This window comes from Geotrypetes seraphini, chromosome 11 (assembly GCF_902459505.1).
Source record: "Geotrypetes seraphini chromosome 11, aGeoSer1.1, whole genome shotgun sequence".
Lineage (NCBI taxonomy): Eukaryota > Metazoa > Chordata > Amphibia > Gymnophiona > Dermophiidae > Geotrypetes > Geotrypetes seraphini.
The window spans coordinates 99,922,040-99,949,260 of NC_047094.1; the positions used below are offsets into that span (position 1 = coordinate 99,922,040).

At 42.3% G+C, this 27,221-nt stretch overlaps 1 protein-coding gene across 4 annotated transcripts in view; it reads right to left on the reverse strand.

The window, feature by feature from the left end:
* Positions 1-2,641: 2,641 nt before the first annotated feature.
* The window catches only part of STX16 (syntaxin 16), a 46,178-nt gene continuing 21,598 nt past the window's right edge, over positions 2,642-27,221 (reverse strand). For all 4 annotated transcript variants that reach the window (XM_033962571.1, XM_033962573.1, XM_033962570.1 and 1 more), the window contains 4 exons: positions 20,624-20,715; positions 16,210-16,353; positions 3,876-3,956; positions 2,642-3,272 (listed from right to left, as the gene is read on the reverse strand). In XM_033962571.1, coding sequence (XP_033818462.1) covers positions 3,168-3,272; positions 3,876-3,956; positions 16,210-16,353; positions 20,624-20,715 — 422 coding nt within the window. In that variant the 3' untranslated portion in view covers positions 2,642-3,167. The remainder of the gene's footprint in view (positions 3,273-3,875; positions 3,957-16,209; positions 16,354-20,623; positions 20,716-27,221) is intronic.

Sequence of the window (27,221 nt, forward strand, 5' to 3'; positions counted from 1 at the left end):
TCAAACATCATTTTGTACTTGATGCTTGATACATGCTTCAGTAAAACCGCATTAGGTTATAATAGAATACAGGCTCTCATTAAAAATCAAGTCTGTATAGTCTGTTTGCAGAGATTGGAGCAATACATACATATAACATTTTAAAAACTTTTTACAAAGGCATGTGAGTATTAGAAACGGGAAGGACTTTACAAATTAAGAAATATAGCAAAACGTGATTTTCAAATCATTTTCTGTATCACAGAACTTACACAGAAAAGTTTCACATATGTACTTCAAATATTGTTACAGCAACAGAAATCTTGGTCATAACCTCAGGGAAGAAGCTGCAACAAAACGTTGGACAATTAAAATCTCGTAAGGCCACTGAGGCTGGAGGGAAGCTAATGTGCTGACAATATTTTTAAAGAATGACTAGACATTCACAACCATCTGCAGGAAGTGAAATGAGATTTCGATCTCATTTCTCACTGTTGGCATGAGGACAGATTCCAAGCCTCGCAACAGCTTAGGTACTTTAATATCTGCAATAGCCAGGTTATTGAGTGCCTGTATACTTTTTTATATTGGCACATATGTCTCTAATTGCAAGAAGTGGACATGGCAGAGTTCCATCTCTGCTGTGCTTCCAGTTTGTTACAGATGCAAGCATGAACTATGAAAATACACCAGACACAACCATGGACACTATTGTGCACATTAAGATTTCCTCTTTTCTTTCATACATTATTCCTCATGCTTTCTGCCAGAACACAAAAAGCATAGCTTTAAGATAAAAAAAAAAGTTCAAAGTATCAGTGAAGCTCTGGAAAGCAGCTCAGCAAAAACAACTTATAGCAAATGCGTTTTAGCATCTAGGAGCCAAAACATTTCAAAAGGTCTTGATTTGGAAATCCACAAAGTAGCTATACAGCACAGCAGTGTGCTGGCTCAATAGCAATGAGCACTGAAGATTGTGTCCCACATTTCTTCTCATGATATCCTATCGGTGCTTAAGAAACAAATGTGGGTATTAGAAAAATCAATACAAACATTTACAGGACAGTCTCTTTGGAATAAAATGCCATTAATTCACGCAGTGATTTTATCCCTACCGTCTAAATGACCCCTTTAAATCTTTCTAGAATTCCCAGAAAACATGACAAGAGCGAAATACTGCATCTTTCTAGAATTCCCAGAAAACTTGTTTTAAGCTGTGATCAATTATCTACATGACGAGCGAAATACTGCATTCTGACTGATCATTTCACACTAGATTACTATTCTGTTAGTCCTCTTGCTAATCATCCAGGGCTATTACAGTTCAAATTAAGAACTACTGTAGAGTCAACATTTTATGGTGACTCTTGAAATTCACAGGTGTGTAAATATGAGCTTAATAAAATAGATCTGCAGTTTTTAAATTTTAAATAGCAAATTTACAACATTTTGAAGTGGATTACTCATAATTAGGTGTGCAACACAAATTTAAAAGAATTACTGCTCAATAATTTTAGCAGCATAGAGTAAATTTGTTAAGTCAATCCTTAATGAATATCCATTTATAAAATTTTTCCCTCTGAAAATATGTAAGACTATATAGCTAAGATACAACTGTTGCTGCTCTGAATTATATTCTTTGGGATCACCTCAACAACTCCTATTTCCAGGCAACCACAAAATACAAAATAACTTGGCTTGGAAGCCAAATATTTGCAAACATATATTGTGAATATTCATTGTCAGCATGTTGGGCATTAAATTCATATAAACAAGATGTAAAGTATTTCCTAGATCCTCTGTTCTAAAGCAATTCAATCATTTTAAAAGAAAACCCAGAAGGTAAACCAAATGTCTTGGTGAGGGCCTGATTCACATTTTCAAAAAAGGGGAACATTTTAGATACCCTTCTCAAATGTCATTTCAATTTTCTTAGTCCAAGTTATTTTTTGAAATGAATACAGTGGAACCTTGGTTTACGAGCATAATTCGTTCCAGAAGCATGCTCGTAAACCAAATTGTTCGTATATCAAAGCAAGTTTCCCCATAGGAAGTAAGGGAAACTGCTTTGATTGGTTCCACCTCCTCCTCCCCCCCCCGAGGCTACCGGCGCTGCTCCATTCTCCCCCCCCTTGAGGAATCTGACGCTGTTCCAAACCCCTCCCCGCGATCTGGCTTCCTCCCCCTGTGAACCGACATCCTCCCCCACTCACATTCCCCCCCCCTCCACCGCGATCCTACTCCCCCCCCCTCGCACATCAATGACACTTCCTTTACCCGACTTAGCACCAGTGCCGGTACCCGAAGATCCTCCCTCTTCTGGCGTGGCCTGGGCTGGGCGGTGCGTCGGAGATCCTCCTTCTTCTGGTCTGGGCTGGGCTGGACTGGCTTTGAGCATTTGCGCATGTCAAAGCCTTCTGGTCTCGCTCTCAATCTCAGAGAGAGCGAGACCAGAAGGCTTTGAGCATGCGCAAATGCTCAAAGCCAGTCCAGCCCAGCCCAGAAGGAAGATCTCCGATGCACCGCCCAGCATAGGCCGCGCCAGAAGAGGGAGGATCTTCGGGCACTGGTGCCAAGTCGGGTAAAGGAAGTGTCATTGACTGCTCGGGGGGGGGGGGGGGGAAGTAGGATCGCGGTGGAGGGGGATGCTGGATCGCGGGTGGGGGGGGGGCGCTCGTACAGCGAGGCAAGCTCGATTTACGAGGCACCAAGTTTGCGAATGTTTTGCTCGTCTTGCAAAACACTCGCAAACTGGTGCACTCGTAAACCGAGGTACCACTGTATATGTTCTTTCTCATCCTGTATATAATTTTGGGAACACTTTAGATACCCAAGAAGCCTGAACCAGTTGATCCACTTTATTTTTGTGGCGCTTCAGGACTGCAGAGATGTCAAAGCTGTCTATTCCCATCAAGTGTTACTACTCATTCCCCGTCTACTATTACCAATACTCTTCCTCCCTACCCTTGTTTACTGCTGTGTCAAGATTTCAGACTCCTGATTGCTGGCCTCTTTCTGTGCCAAGTGAAAAGGAAGAAGATTTTGGAGCAGGGTTCGCCATGTCATCCAACAGCTGTACCCCTGTGCAACTTGCAGCCGAGCAGATTATGGCATGGCAGGTCCATTTGTTCACATTGGGGGGGGTGCAAAAGAGAGACACAGAATGAAGAGACATCGAGCTTAATATCCTACTTAGACTTGACACCAACAAGTACAACAATAAGGACAAGGACTACCACAAACAAAATTAAAATGACAAGCATCTTCCGGTTCTTCTTTTGGTATTGCTCTGCCTATAAAAAGAAAATGAAATAAAGTAGAAGTTAGGTTTTCCTGTGTGCTGGTGCCTTAATAAATATAACGTTCCTATCCAAAATAGTGTGCATCAATTTTTACCAAATAGAGCAAGCTCTGACTACCACTCAGGAGAAAAAATTGTTGAAGAAAATGGCTTTTGAAAATGCCATGTAAGGGAGTAAGCCATGGCTGTCCTTTCTTGGCTTTTTGGGTGAGAATGAGAAGTTGGACAATAGCAAGAAAAATGGGGCGGGGGGAATGGAGGGGAGGTTTAGCCACCCAACTTCATTGGGAATTAACATTAAATGGCCAAAGCAGAGGAATTAAAACAAAAAGTTTTAAAGTTCTACTACAGTTAGAAAGACTTAAAATATCATTGAAATCTTACATTATCTCCCCCCCAAAAAAAATCAAAAAAATTACAACACTGGCCATCAGTTCATGTGTGCATATTTTAATAGCTATAAAACATTTTAATAGCTATTAAACCATTGCAACTAAACAAAAGTAATAGTAAACCATTAAAAGCTACCTAAAATCAACACATCAGAACAAAAGATACTCAATCCCCCATGAAAAAAGGGATATCCCCCACATACCTTATGTAAGTGTTTCAAGCCATCTTCAGTCTTGATACAGGACTGTTCAACATTATAGTCAATTCTATCCAGAACTGTACCCTAAACATAAGCCAGAAAGTGAATACAGATGCAAACTGTAGAAGAACTGAAAGTTGCTATAACAGTACTCAGTGCTTCAATTAAAGGTAACTTTGTCGCAATGGGTTATTTACCATCTCAACTCTGAATGTCTGCTATTTTAAATATAGTACATAACAAAACTACAAAAAGAGAAAGATGAAAAAACATGCTCAGTGCTATAGACCAAGGGAAGCTCTGAACTTTAGATCTCTGGCTCACCTTCAGATATGGAAATATTCGAATTTTTAAACAAGATCAAAATGTATTATAAACAAAATGTCAAATATTATCTACCTCTTGACAATTGGTGTTTTTCAGTGGGTTCTTGTAAAAACCGAGGATCAAAAATCAGTCAAGCAACTATCTATTAAAGACAGAACAATCAAGCAGACTTGTGCAGTTATCAGGTATTGAATCCCCGAGGATTACTCCCTGAGAAAATGTGGCATAAGCCTTCACAGAGCACCAACAGCTGGGGGTAAGGAACAGAACATAACCATAGAATATTATTTCTCTCCTGCAATACCTTGCAGTTCAATGTGGGCAACAATTTAAGAAACTGCTTATATACAGTGAATTACAAGTATAACATACAATTAATAAATTGACAATCATAAATTAATATGCTATACATCTAAAAATTTCTTAAACAAGTAGGTTTTAAACAGTTTTCTAAACTGGAGATAAGATGTAGAATTTAATTTTTAAAAAAGCATGAATTTCTGATTCTCAGTTTGCTGCCTGATAAGGAAGCAACCTACCCTGAAATTTCTTAAATATTACATTACATTGGTTCTTCTGTCCCACCAATACCTTTCAGTACATGTATCCTCTGGCTGGGGGAAAGACAAAGAATGCCAGATTTCATGAAGAGCGAAGAGAATTGTTAAATACAAAGTGATCCAGTAAATAACCAGACAGCAAACCATGAAGTGCCTTATAACAAAAACATGCTAACATAATATGTGCCTCCACAGGTAACAAAAGCACAGTTACTTACCTTAACAGGTGTTATCCAGGGACAGCAGGCAGATATTCTTGACTGATGGGTGACGGCACCGACGGAGCCCCGGTACGGACAATTTTAGAGTGATTGCACTCTAAGAACTTGGAAAGTTCTAGTAGGCCGCACCGCGCACGCGCCTTCCCGCCCGACAGAGGCGCGCGGTCCCCAGTTAGGATAAGCCAGCTAAGAAGCCAACCCGGGGAGGTGGGTGGGACGCAAGAATATCTGCCTGCTGTCCCTGGATAACACCTGTTACGGTAAGTAACTGTGCTTTATCCCAGGACAAGCAGGCAGCATATTCTTGACTGATGGGTGACCTCCAAGCTAACAAAAAGAGGGATGGAGGGAAGGTTGGCCATTAGGAAAACAAATTTTGTAAAACAGATTGGCCGAAGTGTCCATCCCGTCTGGAGAATGCATCCAGACAATAGTGAGATGTAAAAGTATGAACTGAGGACCATGTAGCAGCCTTGCAGATTTCCTCAATAGGCATGGAACGGAGGAAAGCCACACATGCTGCCATAGCTCTAACTCTATGGGCCGTGACAGAACCTTCCAGTGTCAGTCCGGACTGAGCATAACAAAATGAAAAGCACGCTGCAAGCCAATTTGACAACGTACGTTTAGTAACAGGACGTCCCAATTTATTCGGATCAAAGGACAGAAAGAGTTGGGGAGATGATCTGTGGGGCTTAGTACGCTCTAAATAGTAAGCTAGAGCCCGCTTACAGTCCAAAGTATGCAGAGCCTGTTCTCCAGAATGTGAGTGAGGTTTCGGAAAGAAGACAGGTAGAACAATAGATTGGTTGAGATGGAATTCAGAGACAACCTTAGGGAGAAACTTTGGATGTGTACGCAAAACCACCTTGTCATGATGAAAGACAGTAAAAGGTGAATCTGCAACAAGTGCATGTAGCTCACTGACCCTCCTGGCAGAGGTAAGAGCAATAAGGAAAAGTACCTTCCAAGTGAGAAACTTGAAAGAAGCGGTAGCCAAAGGTTCAAATGGAGGCTTCATTAAGGCGGAAAGAACTACATTGAGATCCCAGATAACAGGAGGGGCTTTAAGAGGAGGTTTCACATTGAAAAGACCCCGCATGAATCTGGACACCAAGGGATGAGCTGAGAGGAGTTTTCCATGAACTGGCTCATGAAAAGCCGCAATAGCACTGAGGTGGACTCTGATGGAAGTAGACTTGAGGCCAGAGTCAGACAAAGAAAGAAGATAATCCAACAATGTCTCCACTGCGAGGGAAGTGGGATCAAAATGATGAAAAAGACACCAGGAAGAAAATCGAGTCCACTTCTGATGGTAACATTGCAGAGTGGTCGGTTTCCTGGATGCGTCCAGAATGGAGCGAACGGGCTGAGACAAAAGAGTATCATTCGAAGTCAGCCCGAGAGATACCAAGCTGTCAGGTGCAGAGACTGGAGGTTGGGATGTTGCGTAAGCAGAGATGGAAACAGTGGAAGAAGAAAAGGCTCCCTGGAACTGAGTTGAAGTAGAAGGGAGAACCAATGTTGCCTGGGCCACCGTGGAGCAATCAGAATCATGGTGGCTCGTTCCCTCTTGAGCTTGAACAAGGTTCTTAACATGAGAGGCAGAGGAGGGAAAGCGTACAGGAACAGATTGGACCAATCGAGGAGAAATGCATCCGCTGTCAGACGGTGAGGAGAGGAGAGTCTGGAGCAGAAGAGGGGCAGCTGGTGATTGTGAGGAGCTGCAAAAAGGTCTATCTGAGGGGTGCCCCACTGATCGAAGATGGACTGAAGAGTCAAGGGATCGAGTGTCCACTCGTGAGGCTGGAGAATTCTGCTGAGCTTGTCTGCTAAGGAATTCTGTTCTCCCTGAATGTAGATAGTTTTCAGGAATAGTTGGTGATCTGTGGCCCAAGCCCAAATCTTCTGGGCTTCCTGGCACAAGAGGCTAGAGCCTGTCCCACCCTGCTTGTTGATGTAGTACATCGCAACTTGATTGTCTGTGCACAGCAGGAGGACCCGAGGAAAGAGAAGATGTTGAAAGGCCTTGAGGGCATAAAACATCGCTCTGAGTTCTAGGAAATTGATGTGATGTTTCATTTCCTGGGCTGTCCAAAGACCTTGAGTTTGGAACTCGTTCAAATGAGCTCCCCAGGCATAAGGGGAGGCGTCGGTGGTGATAACAAGTTGATGCGGAGGTAGATGAAAACAGAAGACCTCTGGAGAGATTTGAGGATATCAACCACCATTGTAGAGACTGACGAAGAGATGATGTCACAGATATGTGTCGTGAGCAATGATCCGTCGCTTGGGACCACTGGGTAGCTAGGGTCCATTGAGGAGTGCGCAGGTGAAGACGTGCGAGGGGTGTGACATGAACTGTGGAGGCCATGTGACCCAAGAGTATCATCATTTGCTTGGCAGAGATGGAACTTTGTGGAAGCACCTGCTGACATAGAGATTGAAGAGTCTGAAGACGGTTGGACGGCAGAAATGCTCTCATGTGGACTGTGTCCAGCACCGCTCCAATGAATTGAAGTTTCTGAGTGGGGATGAGATGAGATTTGGGTAGATTGATCTCGAACCCCAGAAGTTGTAGAAACAGGATGGTTTGGTTGGTGGCCAGGAGCACTGTTTGAGATGAATTGGCCTTGATTAACCAATCGTCCAGATAAGGGAAGACTTGAAGATGGTGAGAGCGTAGAAGGGCAGCCACCACAATCAGACATTTGGTGAACACTCTTGGTGAGGAGGCAAGACCGAAGGGCAGCAACTTGTATTGGTAATGACAGTGATTGATCATGAAGCGGAGGTACTGTCTGGAGGACTGATTGACGGGTACATGAGTGTATGCCTCTTTGAGATCGAGGGAGCATAGCCAGTCGTCTTGATGGAGAAGAGGATAAAGGGTTGCCAGAGAAAGCATCTTGAATTTCTCCTTGACCAAGCATTTGTTGAGATCGCAAAGATCTAGGATGGGTCTGAGATCCCCTGTTTTTTTGGGGACCAGAAAATAACGGAAGTAGAATCCCTGCCCCTTCTGATCTAGAGCAGTGTTTTTCAACCTTTTTTGGGCAAAGGCACACTTGTTTCATGAAAAAAATCACGAGGCACACCACCATTAGAAAATGTTAAAAAATTTAACTCTGTGCCTATATTGACTATATATAAAGTAATTCTCTTGAATAGGAATCAAATAAACACAAAGAAAGTATTTTATAATTATTATGAAATATTAAGTATTTTATAATTATTATGAAATATTAAGTAAACAGAATAGTGAAAAATTATAAAATACTTTATTCAGTGCGAAACCTGGGCCTGTTTGGCTGAACACAAAGCTGATATTCTGGCTGGAATCGAAGAAAGACACACACGTAGCTCTTCGTCAACAGCCGTTCCCTTCACCTCCCCGTCACCGTCACCGCCATCCCTTTCACCGCCCCGTCACTGCCACTGCCATCCCATTCACCGCCCCGTCACCGTCCCCGCTGCATCCATATAAGCCTTAGTACTGTAATATTTAGCTTATTCCTTTCTTATAAATCAAAGATCCTGCTGCTGAACTAGAGAAAGAGATGTTCAGCTGGCAGGGCTTTGTTTATAAATTTTTATCAACACAACTAATATACTATTTTATCCTAAAGCAAAAAATAAATAAATAAATATAATTTTTTTTTCTATCTTTGTTGTCTGGTTTCTGCTTTCCACATCTTCTCATTCAATTCCTTCCATCCACTGTGTGTCTTCTCTCTACGTCTTCCATTTGCTGTTACTGTGCCTCTCCCTTCACCCCCCTCCTCCAATTGGTCTAGCACCCATCTTCTTCCCTTCACTCCCCCATAGTCTGGCATCTGTCTTCTTCCCACTCTGTCTTCCACATTTCCCTTCGGGGTCTGTTCCTCTCCACCCTCCTTCAATGTCTGTCCTATTCCTTTCCACCACCACCCTTCCCTCCCTCCTTTACCATCTGTTCCTTTCTACTACCCTTCAGCTCCTCTCACGTGGCTTATCTATCTACCTTCCTCCCTCTTATTTTCATGGCACGTTACAATGTAATTTGTGCAAGCCACTGGAGCCTGCGAGCTCGGTCCCTGTCCCTGTCCCATCCCCACAAACCATCTCGCTTCTGTGCTCCTATTTTCTCCATTTCTAATATCTCCCCTATGTATCTGTCATTGCCCCCCCCCTGTGTCCAAGACCCCTTTTTCTTAGTCTTCAGGAGAGTATCCCACCGAGTCTCATGGGCAGAAAGCTTTTGTGTAGTGGAATCCATGGACTCTCCGAAGAGCTCATCCCCCAAGCAGGGAGCATTTGCCAGGCGGTCTTGATGATTTACATCGAGCTCTGAGACTCTGAGCCATGCCAACCGACGCATGGCAACAGACATAGCCGTGGCCCTAGAAGTCAATTCAAAAGTGTCATAAATTGACCGAACTAGGAACTTGCGTAACTGGAGAAGAGAGGAAGAACAGGCATGAAAAGCAGGTTTCTTACGGTCAGGGAGGTACTTTTCAAAAGCAGCCATGTTTTGAATGAGGTGCTTTAAATAAAATGAAAAATGAAAAGCGTAGTTCCCTGACCTATTGGCTAACATGGCATTCTGATATAAACGTTTGCCAAATTTGTCCATGGCTTTTCCTTCTCTGCCAGGAGGGACTGAGGCATACACACTAGCTCCCGCTGATTTCTTAAGTGTGGATTCTACCAAAAGAGACTCATGCGGGAGCTGAGGTTTGTCAAAACCAGGAATAGGGATAACCTTGTATAAGGAGTCCAGTTTACGAGGAGCTCTTGGTACAGTGAGGGGAGTCTCTAAATTTTTATAAAAAGTCTCTCGTAAGATGTCATGGAGAGGAAGTTAGAGAAATTCCCTTGGAGGCTGGTCAAAGTCCAGAGCATCAAGGAATGCCTTGGATTTCTTCGACTCAGCCTCCAAGGGAATAGAAAGAGATTCACACATCTCTTTTAAGAATGAAGTAAAAGATGTGGAATCCTGTTTAGAAGAGGGATCAGCAACAAGTTGATCCTCTTCATCAGAGGAACACTCACCCTCAGACAGAAAGGGCTCTTCAGAGTCACCCCACAAATCATGGTCCTGAATCTGAGAGCCACGGTCTCGAGACTCCGGAGTGGAGGGTTCCAGGTGTCGGGTTTTGCGCGTCGACTTACCCGACCGCATAGACACGGTACCAGGAGATGTGACATGCTGCATTGGTACCGAGGTCTGCACCGCCTGGTGTTGAGCTCTCGGTTCCGGTGCTAAGATTGGCATCGAAGTCGAGGAAGCAGTGTGAACCGGTACCGACAAAGTGGATGCCGATAAAAGAGAGCGCTCCACTGTCGGTACCGGTGGCTCAGACCGGACCGGGACTGGAAGGCTCGGTGTCAAAAATGCAGGAAGGAGTTGTTGCAATTGCTCCTTAAGTTGTACTTGCAGGACAGCAGCAATCCGCTCGTCCAGCGAAGGCACCAGTACCGCCTTTTTCTTCTGCGGTACCTGTGGTGCCGCTCTACGCTCCGAGGATGAGGAACCCGATGTCGAGGGGCTCACCTCAATAGGAGCGGAGCGCTTCCGTGGGCGCCTCGAGGTCGGCAGGATTGGACTCGCTGCTACTGAGACTGGAGGACGCTCCAACGGGGAAGGCTTCTTAGCCGGCTTACCTGCGGGGTGCGACGCCGGCGCGGTGTCGACGAAGTAGGTGCCGACTGAGATGGGGCCGATGTCGGTGCCGGTGCTGCGGAATCAGACATCTCGGCCCAAATAACAACCGCTGTTGGATCTGGTGGTTTTTTAGAGTTCTCTTCTTTAAAGTCGCACAGCGGGTGCAGGTGGACGCTCGATGGTCAGGACCAAGACACTGCAGACACCAGTTGTGCGGGTCTGTCAGTGAAATTGGTCGAGTGCACCGCTGGCACTTTTTAAAACCGGGTTGAGGGGGCATGAAAGTGAAAACGGCTTCTGCCAAATCGAAGGCCGAGGCCTCGATGATGGCAACAGGCCCCGCCGGGGCGAATCGAAAGAAATGAAGAAAAAAACTAAAGTTGTTTTTTTTTTATAAACTAAAGAAAAGAAAAGAAATAAAGGAAACTATTTCCAAAAGGGGTTTACGCGAGCGGGAAGGCGTTATTACAAAAAAATCTTTCAACAGCCGTTGAAAGAGACGCGTCTTCTTAGCTCCGCGGAAACTAAGAAACTGGGGACCGCGCGCCTCTGTCGGTAGGGAAGGCACTCGCGCGTGCGCGGTGCGGCCTACTGGAACTTTCCAAGTTCTTAGAGTGCAATCACTCTAAAATTGTCCGTACCGGGGCTCCGTCAGTGCCGTCACCCATCAGTCAAGAATATGCTGCCTGCTTGTCCTGGGATAATGCAATTTATGAAAGTAGAGTGTAATGTGATCTGATCTTTTTAAAATGAAAATCAGACGAACTGCCATGTTTTGTAACGTGGAGCCTTCGAAGGTGCTTTTGAGTACCAGACAACATAACTATATTACTGTCTTCTTCTTTGTGACTGTACAGCGCTGCACAAGTCTGGTAGCGCTATAGAAATAAATTAGTAGTACAGTAGTCTAGAACCGATAAAACTAAAGACTGCACCAACAGTTGAAACACTGTAGTGTCAAAATATGATCTGATAGAGCATAATTTCCAAAGGGCACGAAAACCCTTGCACACAATTTCATTTACTTGTGCTTTCATGGTTAAGTTCCAATCTAACTGAAATTCTAAGATTTTTATAGTGCATTATATGGGATAAAATTACACCTTTTACATCAACATTAAGATTTTCTTCAGCTAACCCAGTGTATTGCAAACTGGGTGCCGCGAGACACTGGCAAGGAGAGGCGCCGGCTGCTTAGAGGGCGTGCCTCTCACGACTCTCCTCCTTGCCCATGTCTCACCTCCTCCAGGATCCCCCACCGGCGAAGTGACAGGTTCAGGGTCACGGCCGGAGGGCCTCTTCCCATCACATCGATGTCTGCGCACTTCCAGATGCCTTCCGGCCATAGCACCGGGTTGAGTGTGCTGTAGCGCTGAAAAGTTTGCGGGACACTATGAGAAGTGCCAACGAAAAATTTAGTTTTTTGTATATTGAGTTTCAATTTGAATTCCTTCATCCATTCTTCCACCTTTGCCAAGATTAAGGTAATTTGGTGGCACTGTTTTGATGGTAAAGAGTTTAAAGGTAAAAATTGATGGTTGTGTCATCTGCGTAAGTATAACGTTTGACCCCTAAATCAGATAACCTAGTACCCAAAGATGACATGTAGATATTGAAGAACAATGGAGAGAGGGGCGAGCCCTGGGGTACCCCACAGGGATTAGTCCATGTATCAGAAAGGACACCATCTGAGAGCACCTGGTAAGTTCTAGAACATAAAAATTCCTGAAACCATTGATGGACATGCCCAGAAATTCAGAGTCCAAACAATCAAACATCAGCTTATGATCTACAATAGAGTATTGCAAACTGTGTGCCATGGTGAGATTCAGGGTGTGCCGTGAGACGCCAGCAAGGAGGAGAGGCACCGGCTGACTACCTACAGAACGTGCCTCTTGTGGCACATCCTGTAAACAAAGTCAGCTGGCACCAGCACCTCTCCTCCCAGGGTTAGCAAGCTCAGGGCCCCATCTGGAGGATCTCTGCGCATGCGCGGAGGCCCTCCAGCTGCGACCCCGAGTTTAGTGTGCCGCAGCTTCAAAATGTTTGCGACACACTGATCTACAAGATCAAAAGCATTACTAAGATCAAATTGCAAGATTAGTGCCCCTGATCCTTTACTAAAAAACAAACATAAAATGTCCTTTACTAAAAAACAAACATAAAATGCCAAATATTGTCTCTGTACTAAACAGATGGCAAAAGACTGACTGAGAATAATGCAGTAAATCAAAACTCTCCAACAACTGAATATAAACTATACCTTCTAGTAGTTTAACAAAAAAAGCAATAGACCAATCGAGATTTTTGTCTTTTACAATAGGGGTAATGATAATATGACCCTTTTCTGTGGGATACTTGCCAACTTCATCATCATTTGTAACCATTTAAACAGTTCCCCTCGGAATTGGAAACAGCCAACGTCAAATAATCTTGGAGATCATACATCCAAGAAGCAAAAAGAACGGACATATTTTGCTTATAGCTTTCTAAATAAATTCCAATCAACATTCTGAAAATAATTTCAACTCAGATCTGCAATGCAGCAAGTAGAGAATGACACGGTGACAAAATTCATCACCATTCCCGTCCCCGCAGATAACTGCAGGATACCATGTCATTCTTTAAGGAGAGAGGAAAGAATCAAAGTATGAGTGGGTACAACCACTGACCCTCAAAGCCTTGCATTGAAGAACGCTGGTGTAGAATGACTGAGGTTGAGATAGACACTAAAGAATGACACGGGATTGTTTCCTGTTGGGACAGGAATGGTAATGAATTTTGTCACTGTGTCATTTTCTAGCAGCAAGGATCTGCAATGCAGCAAGAATGATCTTGTTTAAGAAAAAAAAAAATTATCCTTTGCATCTTGACAAGAGGACCTTAAAATTTACAATTTTGGATTGTGGTGCCTGTTTAGATTTTTTCACATCAATTAAATTATTTACTGCATGGAATAATCTTTTAAAATCAAAACCATAATGATAGGAGTTGCTATTCAGCAAATTACGAGGAATTGGAAAAATTATGATAGATTAAGTTATAGTTTTTGGTGGAATTCATTGTGCCATATTTTTAAAATGGAGAAAATAATAGCTGTCCAACGAGGAAGTTATAAAAAGTTTATGGAGGTCTGGGAGCCATTAACAAATTATTGTAAGGAATAATTAGAATTGAGTAATTAATAATTTATTTCTCTCCTTTTGATTATTGAAGTATAAGGGGGGAGGGTGGGATGATTTTATATGTATAAAATTATATGATTATATTGGAAGAAGGATGGGAGGGCGAAGTAATAGTTTGATTTCAGTGAATGTATGATTAATAAGTATTATTATAGTGTATATGATTGTAGAATGAATTACTTGTTGAAAGTTTTAAAATGAATAAAGAAATTAAAAAAATAAAAATCTGGATTCCCTACCTGAGCAGTATATGCTCTACACTTATTTCACTCACATTTTTTTCCAAAAGATCTGGATCGTACCAAAGATTTGAGTTACTTCAAAACTTTACATACTCTCTCTTAGGGGCGAGAGATTCCAAAATACTAACAGAGAATTACAATGAGAATAAAAGTCTAAAGAAGAATCAGGGGGAACATTAAGATCATAACTTGACCCAAACTCATCTAAACTGTATGGCCACGTGATGAAACCCTTCTTGGAGGCTCTCTTAAATGCAGAAAATTCTTGCCAATTTAAAATAAGAGCATATAAAATTATCAAACCATAGAATTACTTTCCAAGCTACATCAGAAAGATAAATGTACGGCCATAAAGAATTCATTTTAGAAAAAGGACCAGATCTAGATGATGCCCTTTCTAATGTGTCCTGGAAAAAACAGGAACAACATATCCGAGAGAAGTTACACTAGTTTTAAATTCTTCAACCACTGGTAGTCTAATCTTCTAAATGTAAATCCATATCACCCGGAGATGTCAATGAATTATTAGTTACAAATTCATAGAAATCCTCACACACTTTTGACCAACAACCCGGAGGAGGCACAAAGTATGCATGTTAAAGAATCTGTCAGTGATATATCAATAAGTTGACAAGCTAAAATATCCAGATCAGGTGTAAATTTGGAGTCCAACAAAGTAAACTCAATAATGATAACCAAACCTCCACCACGCTTATTCTGTCTACATAATGGTAAGACTTTATAACCTGGAGGACAAAATTAGTTTATTAATGGATCATTATCAAATCTCAACCAGGTTTGTCAAAAATAGACATCCTAACTGCTCTTCCAAAAACCAAATCTCCTACCATGTGAACCTTACACCTCCCCCTCCGTATTTACAGGGTTTAGGGGCAGAGCCGGCCCGCGAATATAGAAAAACCGCTAATAATATTCGGGCCGGTTCTGCCCTTATCCCCTGCTTCCCCTGGCTATTTTTAGCCCTGTAAGCCCCATCTGATGGTCTAGTGCAGGTGTCTCAAAGTCCCTCCTTGAGGGCCGCAATCCAGTCGGGTTTTCAGGATTTCCCCAATGAATATGCATTGAAAGCAGTGCATGCACATAGATCTCATGCATATTCATTGGGGAAATCCTGAAAACCCAACTGGATTACGGCCCTCAAGGAGAGACTTTGAGACCCCTGGTCTAGTGGGTTTTCAGGCAGGAGTCTTCCCACGCACCTGCCCCGCGCAGATCGCTCACAGGAAATGGCTCGAGACACTATGGAAGCTCAAGGCAGCCATTTCCTGTGAGCGATTTGCACGGGGCAGGAGCGTGGGAAGATCACTCTTGCCTGAAAACCCGCTAGACCACCGGGGGGGGGGGGGGGGGGGAGCTTACAGGGCTAAAAATAGCCCAAAAAATTAAAAAAAAAAATTTCTGGTCAAAATCATGAATAACCGAATCCGTAGATACGGAATTCACGAATACAGAGGGGGAAGTGTACTTCTAATTGATCTGATATTTAAGTAGGCACAAGGAATGGGCACAAATTCCTTCTTAACACATCCAAAAGTGCACGGTGGAGTGCTAAGAACCCAGGTTCCCCTTCTCTGCTGACTCTGGTGATGTACACACCTTCTGGAAGCAACAGAGATGAGGAAAGACCCACTGATGAACAAACAACATTCTATAATATGGAATAGGCTTTAAGCCCCTCTAAGGTCTAACTGCAAAATAATAAACTGGAATAAATTTGACAGAAGCACCTGTAACGCCCCCAAAAGTGAACCAGCTAAAATAGAGCAACAACACTTTGCAAAGCTCCACTTCTATCCTCTAGAACAGTGGTTCCCAACCCTCTCCTGGAGGACCACCAGGCCAGTCGGGTTTTCAGGCTAGCCCTAATGAATATGCATGAGAGAGATCTTCATATAATGGAGGTTGCCAGGCATGCAAATCTACTCCATGCATATTCATTAGGGCTATCCTGAAAACCCGACTGGCCTGGTGGTCCTCCAGGACAGGGTTGGGAACCACTGCTCTAGAAAAGAGAATACCAAACCTGCAGCGAATAATTTTTCAAAAAGGGACAAAATTTAAAACATAAAATTGTATATTAAGGAATGGGATATTTAATCAAGACAGAATGAAAATGGATGCTCTGTTTTCATACCTGCTCTACCACCATAGTCCCAAGGTCCCGAAAAATCTCATTGAGATCAGAGATGGACTGTACTATCTGACGGATTTCCCTCTCCCGTTCTTCTACCATTAGTGTATTTTGCTGCACCAGGACTAACTGGTCATCTGTAAAGCCCTGTTCAGGAGAGGCAAAAAAAAGCAAGATTTAACAAATAAATTAAAAAAATATATATATCTTACCCCCCTGCCACAATAATACAAAGATCCCAAGATATTTATTTATATTTTTTATATACTATTTATGTCCTAAGTTATTTACATTGAATATTTATCAGGTACTCCGAGTATTTTTTTTCATCTGTCAAAGTGGGCTCACCATCTAACTATGGTGCCTGGAGCAACGGAGGGTTACAAGGAGCGGCACTGGGACTGAACCTGCAACTTCAGGGTGCCGAGGCAGCAGCTCCAACCATCAGGCCACTCCATTACTGTAAAGACGTGTATTTCATAATTACATTTGAGCCCCTCAGAACAAAAGCAGGTCAAGACTACATTGTTACTCCCTAAACTATGAAGAAAGTTGCAAGTGAATAAAAGTCACTCACATAGATGGCAGAATTAGGCAAAGACATGGCCCAAAATGTTTCAAGTTTATTTGTATATTTGATTAATCGGCTTATTCAAATTTTTAAGCGATGTACATATCTTTAAAATTATAAATAATAAAGGGGACAGCAAAACAAATAGATGCTAAACAAACATAACAAATTATTGACTAACAGTATAAACAGTAAAAACGAGGGGAAATAATGGGTAGAGAAATTCAAATTGCTGATAGAAAAGAAGACAATTATGGTAAAAAAAACAATAGGGGGGAATAAACGATAACCTTAAAGAGGTTATGGAAATAAACTAAAACTCCTAGTCAAGGTTTTTTTCTTTTTTTTAAGTATCAAAAGCATCTTTGAAAAGAAAGCTTTAGTTTGCTCGTAAATTTATCTAAGTTGTTTTCTTCTCGTAGGTAAATAGGGAGGGAGTTCCATGTTTGAGGAGCTGTGACAGAAAAAATAAAATGCCGCCGTGTATTAATAACTTTAAGTGAGGGCGTAACTAATAAATGCTGATCGATAGACCTCAGTGATCTGGTTGGGGTATAGGGAATCAATGATTTGTAAATGAAAGCTGGAGTTTTATATAACAGGGACTTGAAGGTAAACAGACTTAATTTATATGGTATACGATGCGCGACTGGGAGCCAGTGCGCTTTCTTAAGAAGGGGAGTGACGTGATCAAATTTCCTTGCTTTCATTATAAGTTTAATTGAGGCATTTTGAATGATCTGTAAACGTCTAATTTCATTTTGAGCTATTCCCTTGAGTAGGGCATTGCAATAATCAATTTTTAAGATAACCAGGGAGTGAATTAGAATGTTAAGAGATTTCATTCCTTAGACCAGAGGTAGGCAATTCCGGTCCTCGAGAGCCAGAGCCAGGTCAGGATATCCACAATAAATATGCATGAGATAGATTTACATCTCAAGGAGGCAGTGCATGCAAATCCATCTCATACATATTCATTGTGGATATCCTGAAAACATGACCTGGCTCCAGCTCTCGAGGACCAGAATTGCCTACCCCTGCCTTAGGCAATAGAGGCTATGAATTGGTGCTTAATTGAAATAATGCAAGTGGACATGGCCTGGTTTTGCTCTGAAAGGCTCATTTTAACCAGACTCACTACCTGCGGCTAAAATATTTATTTTTAGAGCCCCGAATGATATTAAAACATGAACAAACCTAGGGCTAGTTTTACTATATGCATTAATGGGTAAACACACAACTCTAACATGTTAGTGATAAGGTCCTTAATTTTTTTTGTATTAGTATAAAACTGAAGCTGTTATATATTAGATAGCCCTAGATCAACATGAAAATGGAGAACCCACCATTTCAAAGAGAAGGACAACCACCTGGCAAGACAACACACCAAAGTTTTCAGGGATTTTGATGTTGCTTATCTGAGCTCCCTATAAATACTACAGAATGAAGTTATATAATAGGACTAGATATGCTGGAGTTAAGGCAGTGCATTTTTGGTTTATGATCCCAAATCTATCCAAGCTTCTTGCATTTCAGTTTGCAGTGAAGGGATAATTAAAAAATATTTTTTAAAAAAATATCCTGCAAGTGCAAATAGGCCAGATTATTTCCTTGGATAATCATTGGTAAATCTGGAGCTTAGTGTATTTACTTATATTCCACTTATATTTAAGCGGAAATCAAAGGGAACAATCATTTAACTAAACACATTAAAATAGAAAATACAGCATAATCAAATAATCCTCCTCCCATCATCCAAACACCACAATCTCTTCCCTTAATGATTCCCACCGCTATCCGTCATAGGCTGAAGTCAAATTCCACAATCATCTGCTGTCTCAGGATTCATATTAAATGAAAAGCTCTAACAGATGCTTTAAAAATGTCCTAAAAATTTGTACACGACTCAGAGGCAGAGTCTTGCTATCCTATGTATGAAAAAGGACATCTGTTAGTGGGAGGTTGTAAGAAAAAGTCTGGTTAAGGTCTCCTTTTTTCCATAATGATTGCTGCCTTTTCAGTGAAGCTCTGTAGTACTTCACCAAAAGCAGCAGTACTGTATTAGCAAAACACTTGTTATGGACAATTCATGGAGAGATTAAAACCAAAAATTAAGATCTCCCCCCATTGCGCTACCTGTAGAACTGCAGAGAAACAGTAAAATTTGATTCACACTTTCTAACAGTCACTGATAAAGGACAGCATCATTGATCACCTTGATGAACACGGGCTGATGAGGACCAGTCAGCACGGTTTTAGCAAAGGCAGATCGTGTTTGACGAACTTGCTGCACTTCTTTGAGGGAGTAAACAGACAGATAGACAAGGGCAATACAGTCGACATTGTATATCTGGATTTTCAGAAGGCGTTCGACAAGGTTCCACATGAACGACTACTTCGGAAAATTGCGAGCCATGGAATTGAGGGTGAAATACTCACGTGGATTAAAAACTGGCTGGAGCATAGGAAACAGAGAGTGGGGGTAAATGGACAATACTCGGACTGGAAGAGTGTCATCAGTGGGATGCCGCAGGGCTCGGTGTTTGGACTCGTGCTTTTTAACATCTTTATAAATGATCTTGACATAGGTACGACGAGCGAGGTGATTAAATTTGCAGATGATACGAAGTTATTCAGAGTAGTAAAGATGCAGGGGGATTGTGAAGATCTGCAACATGACATAATCAAGCTCGAGGAATGGGCATCGACATGGCAGATGACATTCAACATGGATAAGTGTAAAGTGATGCATGTCGGTAACAAAAATTTCATGCACGAATACAGGATGTCCAGGGTGGTACTTGGAGAGACCTCCCAGGAAAGGGATTTGGGAGTTCTGATCGACAAGTCGATGAAGCTGTCCACACAATGTGCAGCGGCAGCAAAAAGGGCAAACAGAATGCTAGGAATGATAAAGAAGGGGATCACGAACAGTTCAGAGAAGGTGATCATGCTGCTGTACCGGGCCATGGTACGCCCTCACCTGGAGTACTGCGTCCAGCACTGGTCGCCGTACATGAAGAAGGACACGGTACTACTCGAAAGGGTCCAGGGAAGAGCGATTAAGATGGTTAAGGGGCTGGAGGAGCTGCCATACGGAGAAAGATTAGAGAAACTGTGCCTCTTCTCCCTCGAACAGAGGAGATTGAGAGGGGGCATGATCGAAACATTCAAGGTACTGAAGGGGAAAGACTTAGTAGATAAGGACAGGTTGTTCACCCTCTCCAAGGTAGGGAGAACAAGAGGGCACTCTCTAAAGTTGAAAGGGGATAGATTCCGTACAAACGTAAGGAAGTTCTTCTTCACCCAGAGAGTGGTAGAGCTGGAACGCTCTACCAGAGGCTGTTATAGGGGAAAACACCCTCCAAGGATTCAAGACAAAGTTAGACAAGTTTCTGCTGAACAAGAACATGCACTGGTAGGGCTAGTCTCAGTTAGGATGCTAGTCTTAGACCAGAGGGCCGCCGCGTGAGCGGACTGCTGGGCATGATGAACCACTGGTCTGACTCAGCAGTGGCAATTCTTATGTTCTTAATACAGACAACTAGTGTCTATATGTATTAAAGCAAGAGTGGGCCACTACCCATTTGGTTTTTTAATATTTCCACAATGAATATGCATGAGATTGATTTTCATATACTGCTTCCATTGTATGCAAATAGATCTCACATATTTATTACAGAAATCTTGAAAACCCAATTCAGTTGTGGGTCTCTAGGACTAAGACTGCCCACTGCTGTACTATAGGGTTTTCATCATTTTACATCTTATTTCAAAACTTAGTAAATTATCTCATAAAATGCGAGCAGGGAAGGCTTTGAATCTAGTTACAGCCTGTATTCTTACCCGATCGTAAAGCGTATCATCTTCTCCATCATCCATGAGTGGCACCGAAGTGTCAAAAAAGTGTTTGGATCTCTCTTCTCTGTTCTTCATACCTGAAATACAAGGGGCAAAAGTGCAGTTCCGTTTTTAACTGTTTTGTGTTATGAAAGCTTCTTACAGAAAGAAAAGTAAGCAATACAACAGACCAAATGACAAAACAGCCTCCAAAAGACTAAATATGTTGTGTGGCAAACTATAAAAATAGACTGTCTGGGAATTTCTTAACCAGGTACATGCCTTGAATTTCAATCATCATGTTTTAGTATATAACTTTAAAGCATGATAAAAGTGCCAAAGCTTCACTTTACACTTGCTTCTATCAGAACAAAATTAAGCGAAGTGGTTTATCAATCATCAGACTGGATATATTTCACATGCAATTTAATAAATATTTTCTAATGCAATATAATAAATATTTTCTAATATAATAAATATTTTTAAATGATCCAGCAATTTTAACTGTATTGTGTTCTTGTGGGTTTAAAGCCTTTTCTAAAGAACAATCCATATTAGCTGGATGAACTTTCTCATTAGCCAAGGCTGGATTCTACTCTTCAGCAGAAAAGGGCACTTCAGAGAAAAATATTCAGTTCTGGAACTAAACACCACACACTGTACAAGGCTGCCCATTGCTATATTAAAATTGTTGTCCTTTTTAAAGTCTACGATATGATGCTATTTTAATTATTGATCGCTTTTGTATTCTTCCATAGATTTTACGATTTCTTTGGATGTAAATCGCTTTGAACCTTTTTGGTATAGTGCAATTAATAAATTGTGTACTAGATTAGATTTTGTTCTACATAGTAACATAGTAGATGATGGCAGATAAAGACCCGAATGGTCCATCCAGTCTGCCCAACCTGATTCCATCTAAAAATTTGTTGGATTTTTTTTTTTAGCTATTTCTGGGCAAGAATCCATTCTGTTACTCATTCACCCACGTTGCTGGCAGTTGGCAGCATTTGTATTATTGGAGATATGACATTCCTTTTTGATTGAATTTTGGTAAGATCTATCTGGGTGGCAGTACATTTTGAATATCATCATTTGTGACTTTTAAGACTCCTGAGGCAGACCTGTTGGCCGAAACATGTACATGTTGAGTCATTGAGTCGTTGAATGTATCATTGTGTCATTGGAGAAATAAAGATCTTCATATCATCTGATGAATTGGAGGACACTTTTTAGTGCACATCATTCTGATTTGGACAATTCCATTCTGGCTTTTGTATATTTGTGGTTTTGCTTTTTCCCCTGTTTTTTTCTCCCCACAATATACGCATAAGTACAAAACTTTCTTGTTTCAATGGGGCTGCCTCACCAAGGAATGGGATGATTCAGTGTGGCCATTTCAGCTCGGCTGCAATGAAACATCCCTTGATGAAACATAGAAACATGATGGCAGATAAAGGTCAAATGGCCCATCCAGTCTGCCCATCCACAGTAACCATTATCTCTTCCTCTAAGACAGGGGTGTCCAATGTCGGTCCTCGAGGGCCGCAGTCCAGTCGGGTTTTCAGGATTTCCCCAATGAATATGCATTGAAAGCAGTGCATGCAAATAGATCTCATGCATATTCATTGGGGAAATCCTGAAAACCCGACTGGACTGCGGCCCTCGAGGACCGACATTGGACACCCCTGCTCTAAGAGATCCCATGTGCCTATCCCACGCTTTCTTGAACTCAGACAGTCTCTGTCTCTATCACCTCTTCCGGGAGACTGTTCCACACATCTACCACCCTTTCTGTAAAAAGGTATTTCCTTAAATTACTCCTCAGTCTAACACCTCTTAACTTCATTCTATGCCCTCTCATTCCAGAGCTTCCATTCAAATGAAAGAGACTCGACTCATGCGGATTTATGCCACATAGGTATTTAAATGTCTCTATAATATCTCCCCTCTCTTCCAAAGTATACATATTGAGATCTTTAGGTCTGTCACCATACACCTTATGATGAAGACCTTGCACCATTTTAGCAGCCTTCCTCTGGACTGACTCCATTCTTTTTATATCTTTTTGAAGGTGCAGTCTCCAGAATTGTACACAATATATTAAATGAGATCTCACCAGATTCTTATACAAGGGCATCAATACTTCCTTTTTCCTACTGGTCATACCTCTTCCTAAGCACCCTAGTATCCTTCTAGCTTTCACCATCACTTTTCAACCTGTTTGGCCACCTTAAGATCATCACATTCAATCACACCCAAATCCCGCTCTTCCGTCATGCACATAAGTTCTTCACCCTCTAAACTATATTGTTCCTTCGGGGTTTTGCAGCCCAAATGCATGACCTTGCATTTCTTAGCATTCAATTTTAGCTGCCAAATTCTTCAAGCTTCACCAGGTCTTTCTTCATGTTATTCACACCATCCGGGATGTCTACTCTAGTGCAGGTTTTGGTATCATCCACAAAGAGGCAAATCTTACCTGACAGCCCTTCAGCAATATCTTTTATAAAAATGTTAAAAAGAATAGGCCCAAGAGCAGAACCTTGAGGCACACCACTGGTAACATCCCTTTACTCAGAGTGATCTCCATTGACTACTATCCTCTGTTGCCTTCCACTCAACCAGTTCCTGACCCAGTCCATCACTTTGGGGCCCATACCAAGGGCACTCAGTTTATTTATTAGATGTCTGTGTGGAACACTGTCAAAGGCTTTGCTAAAATCTAAATACACCACATCTAGCGCACTCCCTCTATCCAATTCTCTGGTCACCCAGTCAAAGAAATTGATCAGATTTGTCTGACAAGACCTACCTCTAGTGAATCCATGTTGCCTTTGGTCCTGTAATCCACCGGATTCCAGAAACTTGACCATTCTCTGTTTTAAAAGTGTTTCCATTAATTTGCTTACCACAGAAGTCAGACTTACTGTCTTGTAATTCCCTACTTCTTCTTTACTTCCACTTTTGTGTAGAAGGCCCACTTCCACCCTTCTCCAGTACCACTCCTGACTCTAGAAAAGCATTGAAAAGGTGCATCAGCACAGCCACCAGAACTTCACTAAGTTCCTTCAGCACCCTCGGATGTACACCATCCGGCCCCATTGCTTTGTCCTACCTTTAATTTAGCTAGCTCCTCACGAACACAATCCACTGAAAATCAATCAGGGTCTACCATTACACCATCCCTTTTTATGTTTGTCTTCTGTGGTTCCGCTCCTGGCGCTTTTGCTGTGTACACAGAACAGAAATATTTGTTAAGCAATTCAGCCTTTTCTTTATCAGCTTCTACATATTCTTCCCCTTCACTTTTGAGTCTCACAATGCCACTTCTTCCTATCACTGATATATCTAAAAAATGGTTTTGTCTCCCCATTTTGCCCTATCAGCTATTTTTTCTTCCATTTGTATCTTTGCTTTCCTGACTACTCGACCAGCCTCTCTTAACTTTTCCAGATATATTTGCCGGTCTTCCTCTTTCTATGATCTTTTGTAGTTTATGAAAGCTAACCTCTTATTCCTTACCTTCTCAGCTACTACTTTTGAGAACCAAAGCGGCTTTTTTTTCCTCTTACTTTTGCTTACTTGCCTCACAAAAAGGTCTGGTGCCCTTACAGCAACTCATTTCAGTTTTGCCCCGTGCATTTCTACTCCTTCCAGACGTTCCCATCAAGACATCAATTCCTTGATATAATCCCCCATTCGAACAAAGTTCATTTTTTAAAAGTCTTGAACCTTTACTTTTTTGAATGAGCCCTCTCTATACCCATCTCAATTTTAAAACTGTACCATGCTTTGATCACTGGATGCCAGATGATCACCCACTGTAACATCAGAAACACTTTCCCCACTTGTAAGCACTAAGTCCAGTATGACCCCATTCCACGTGGATTCCATTACCAACTGATAGAACAGTTCTCCTCGTAGAGAATCCAGATCTCCCTACTTCTAGAAGACCTTGCAATAGGGATACCCAAACATCCAGCATGTTAAAATCACCTATTAGTAAAACTTCCCCTTTTTTAGACATATTCTGAATGTCTACTATTAAATCTCTGTCCACTTCTTCCATTTGTAGAGGTCTGTATATCACACCAATGTAAATATATTTACCATTCCCTCTTTCCAAATTGATCCACAGTGATTCTTCTTGCCCTGCAGATCATGCAATTGTGTGGCTTTAATATGATCTTTAACATATAACACTACTCCCCCTCCTTTTCTTCCTACCCTGACTTTCCTAAAGAAATTATAGCCCGGTTAACTACAACCCAGTCATGGTTCTCCGTGAACCATATCTCCGTGATCGCTACTATATCCAACTATCTTCTTCCTTCACAGCTTGTAGATCCAGAATCTTGTTTCCCATACTTTGAGCATTAGAATATATTGCTTTCCAGATATTGCCCCCTTTTCCCATTTGTGTAGAGGTATTCAGAGGGCTTATACTCACCTGAGGGCTTTGATCATCCTGCCCCATCACTTCTAGTTTTAAGCCCTCTTCAGTAGATAAGCCAGCCTGCTGCTGAAGACACTTTTTCCCCTCTTTGATAGATGGATACCATCCCTGCTCAGCAGCCCTTGGAAAATCATCCCAAGGTCCAGGAAGCCAAAACGCTTTCAACACCATCCACTTAGCCACACATTCATCTCCAGGATGCGTGCTTCTCTGATCTGGCCCTTACCCTCAACAGGGAGGATGGATAAGAATACCACCTGCTTCACTTTCTCTCCAAGAGCCACCTAGTCACGTTTGATACATTCGCAAGGGTACCTGGCAGCAAGGGATTAACAGTCATCAGCTTGATGAGTCTTGGCAATATTTCCATAACATCTTGTATTTTGGCACAAGGCAGACAGCATACTTCATGTCTGGTATGCAGATGGATGTACCTCTCAGAAGGGAATCGCCAATCACCACTACCCTGACTCCTAGTGGTCATGGATCCAGCAATTTTGGGGATTTCAAGCTTTGGTCCTTCCTGGAATGCTCTTATATCCTACACTTCCAGGGCAGCATACCAGTTTCTTCAGTTCAAGAGTGGGTAGAAAGAACCAATCTTGCAGGGTTCCATAATCTGAGTCCAGCTGTCTTCCCTCAGGACAGCCTCTTTTCCCCCCACTGCTGGAAATCTTTGATGTCTCATGAACCATTTCATCGATGTACCTCTCATTCTCACGGATGTTTCTCAGTCTTGCCATCTCCTCTCTCAGTTCCTTTACTTCTTTCTTCAGAGATTCAAGCTGAAGACAGCTTGCACATGGAACTACTCCCTTTGCCTGGGTAACATTTTCTGTATGCACAGAGACAGAAGCTGTAACCTGAGCAGCAGCTTTGATGACATGATGTTTCCCAGCCATACTGCGGTTGCAGAAGTACTTTCACATGGAAGAAAAAAAAAAAAGAAAAGAAAAATCCTACTAAAGCAATGCCCAGTTCCTGATTGACTGAAGAGCCAAAAAAGCTTCACCTTGGGGTGAGTAGGAGGGAATTATCCTGAAGGGTCACCTGTTGAGTCTGATCTCTAAGAAAATCCTCAGAGTTCAGTCTCAAACTAAGAGGCTGAAACCAGCCAGATCTCTCTCCTCAAGGAGCACTTTTCAGTTAGGGTGAAAGGATTCACACCCCCATAATAACATGCTAGGCCTGACTTAACAGTTTTCCAAGCCTCTCTTCCACTTACTATTCCCCAAAGTCTCAAAAAGGTCCTAAACAGATCCAAAGAAGCCTTTTAGACAATAGCTCTCTCCCCAAGCAAATATGGAGAAATTATACTCTTACCTGCTAATTTTCTTTCTTTTAGTCCTTCCAGACCAGCACAGAAAGAAAGGATTACATTCCTCTGCCAGCAGGTGGAGACTGAGGCATTCATTTTTTTGGCTGTAGTATAAGTGGGCTTTGCAGTCCCATGTACAATCAGTCTGTTCTCAGTCTCCGAGGGTTTATATTCTGCCATTTCTCCCCTTGCTTATCTCCCTCCCTCCCGGTAGTCTTACCCCTCTGCTGCCATAAGCCCCTCTCCCAAACTGGCAGACTACTGCTGCCACAGTCAACACATGCCCACCCCCCCACCAGAATGCCCGCTAGTGCTCCCTCCCTCCTAAGTGAGAGTAACACCTATGCCCACACCCCTACCCCCACCACAATATCAGCTAGAATTTCTTCATAGAAACATAGAAGATGACGGCAGAAAAGGGCTACAGCCCATCAAGTCTGCCCACTCTGCTTACCCACCCCCTGTCTATGCCCTAATGACCCAATTTCCTTATCTTGACCCTCGTAGGGATCCCACATGGGTATCCCATTTATTCTTAAAGTCTGGCACGCTGTCTGCCTCGATCACCTGCACTGGAAGCTTGTTCCAATGATCAACCACTCTCTCTGTGAAGAAATACTTTTTGGTGTTGCCATGAAATTTTCCGCCCCTGAGTTTGAGCGGGTGCCCTCTTGTGGCCGAGGGTCCCTTGAGAAAGAAAATATCATCTTCCACTTCGACTCGTCCCGTGAGGTACTTAAATTTTTCGATCATGTCTCCCCTCTCCCTACGTTCCTCGAGAGTGTAGAGCTGCAATTTGTTTAGTCTCTCTTCGTACGAGAGACCCT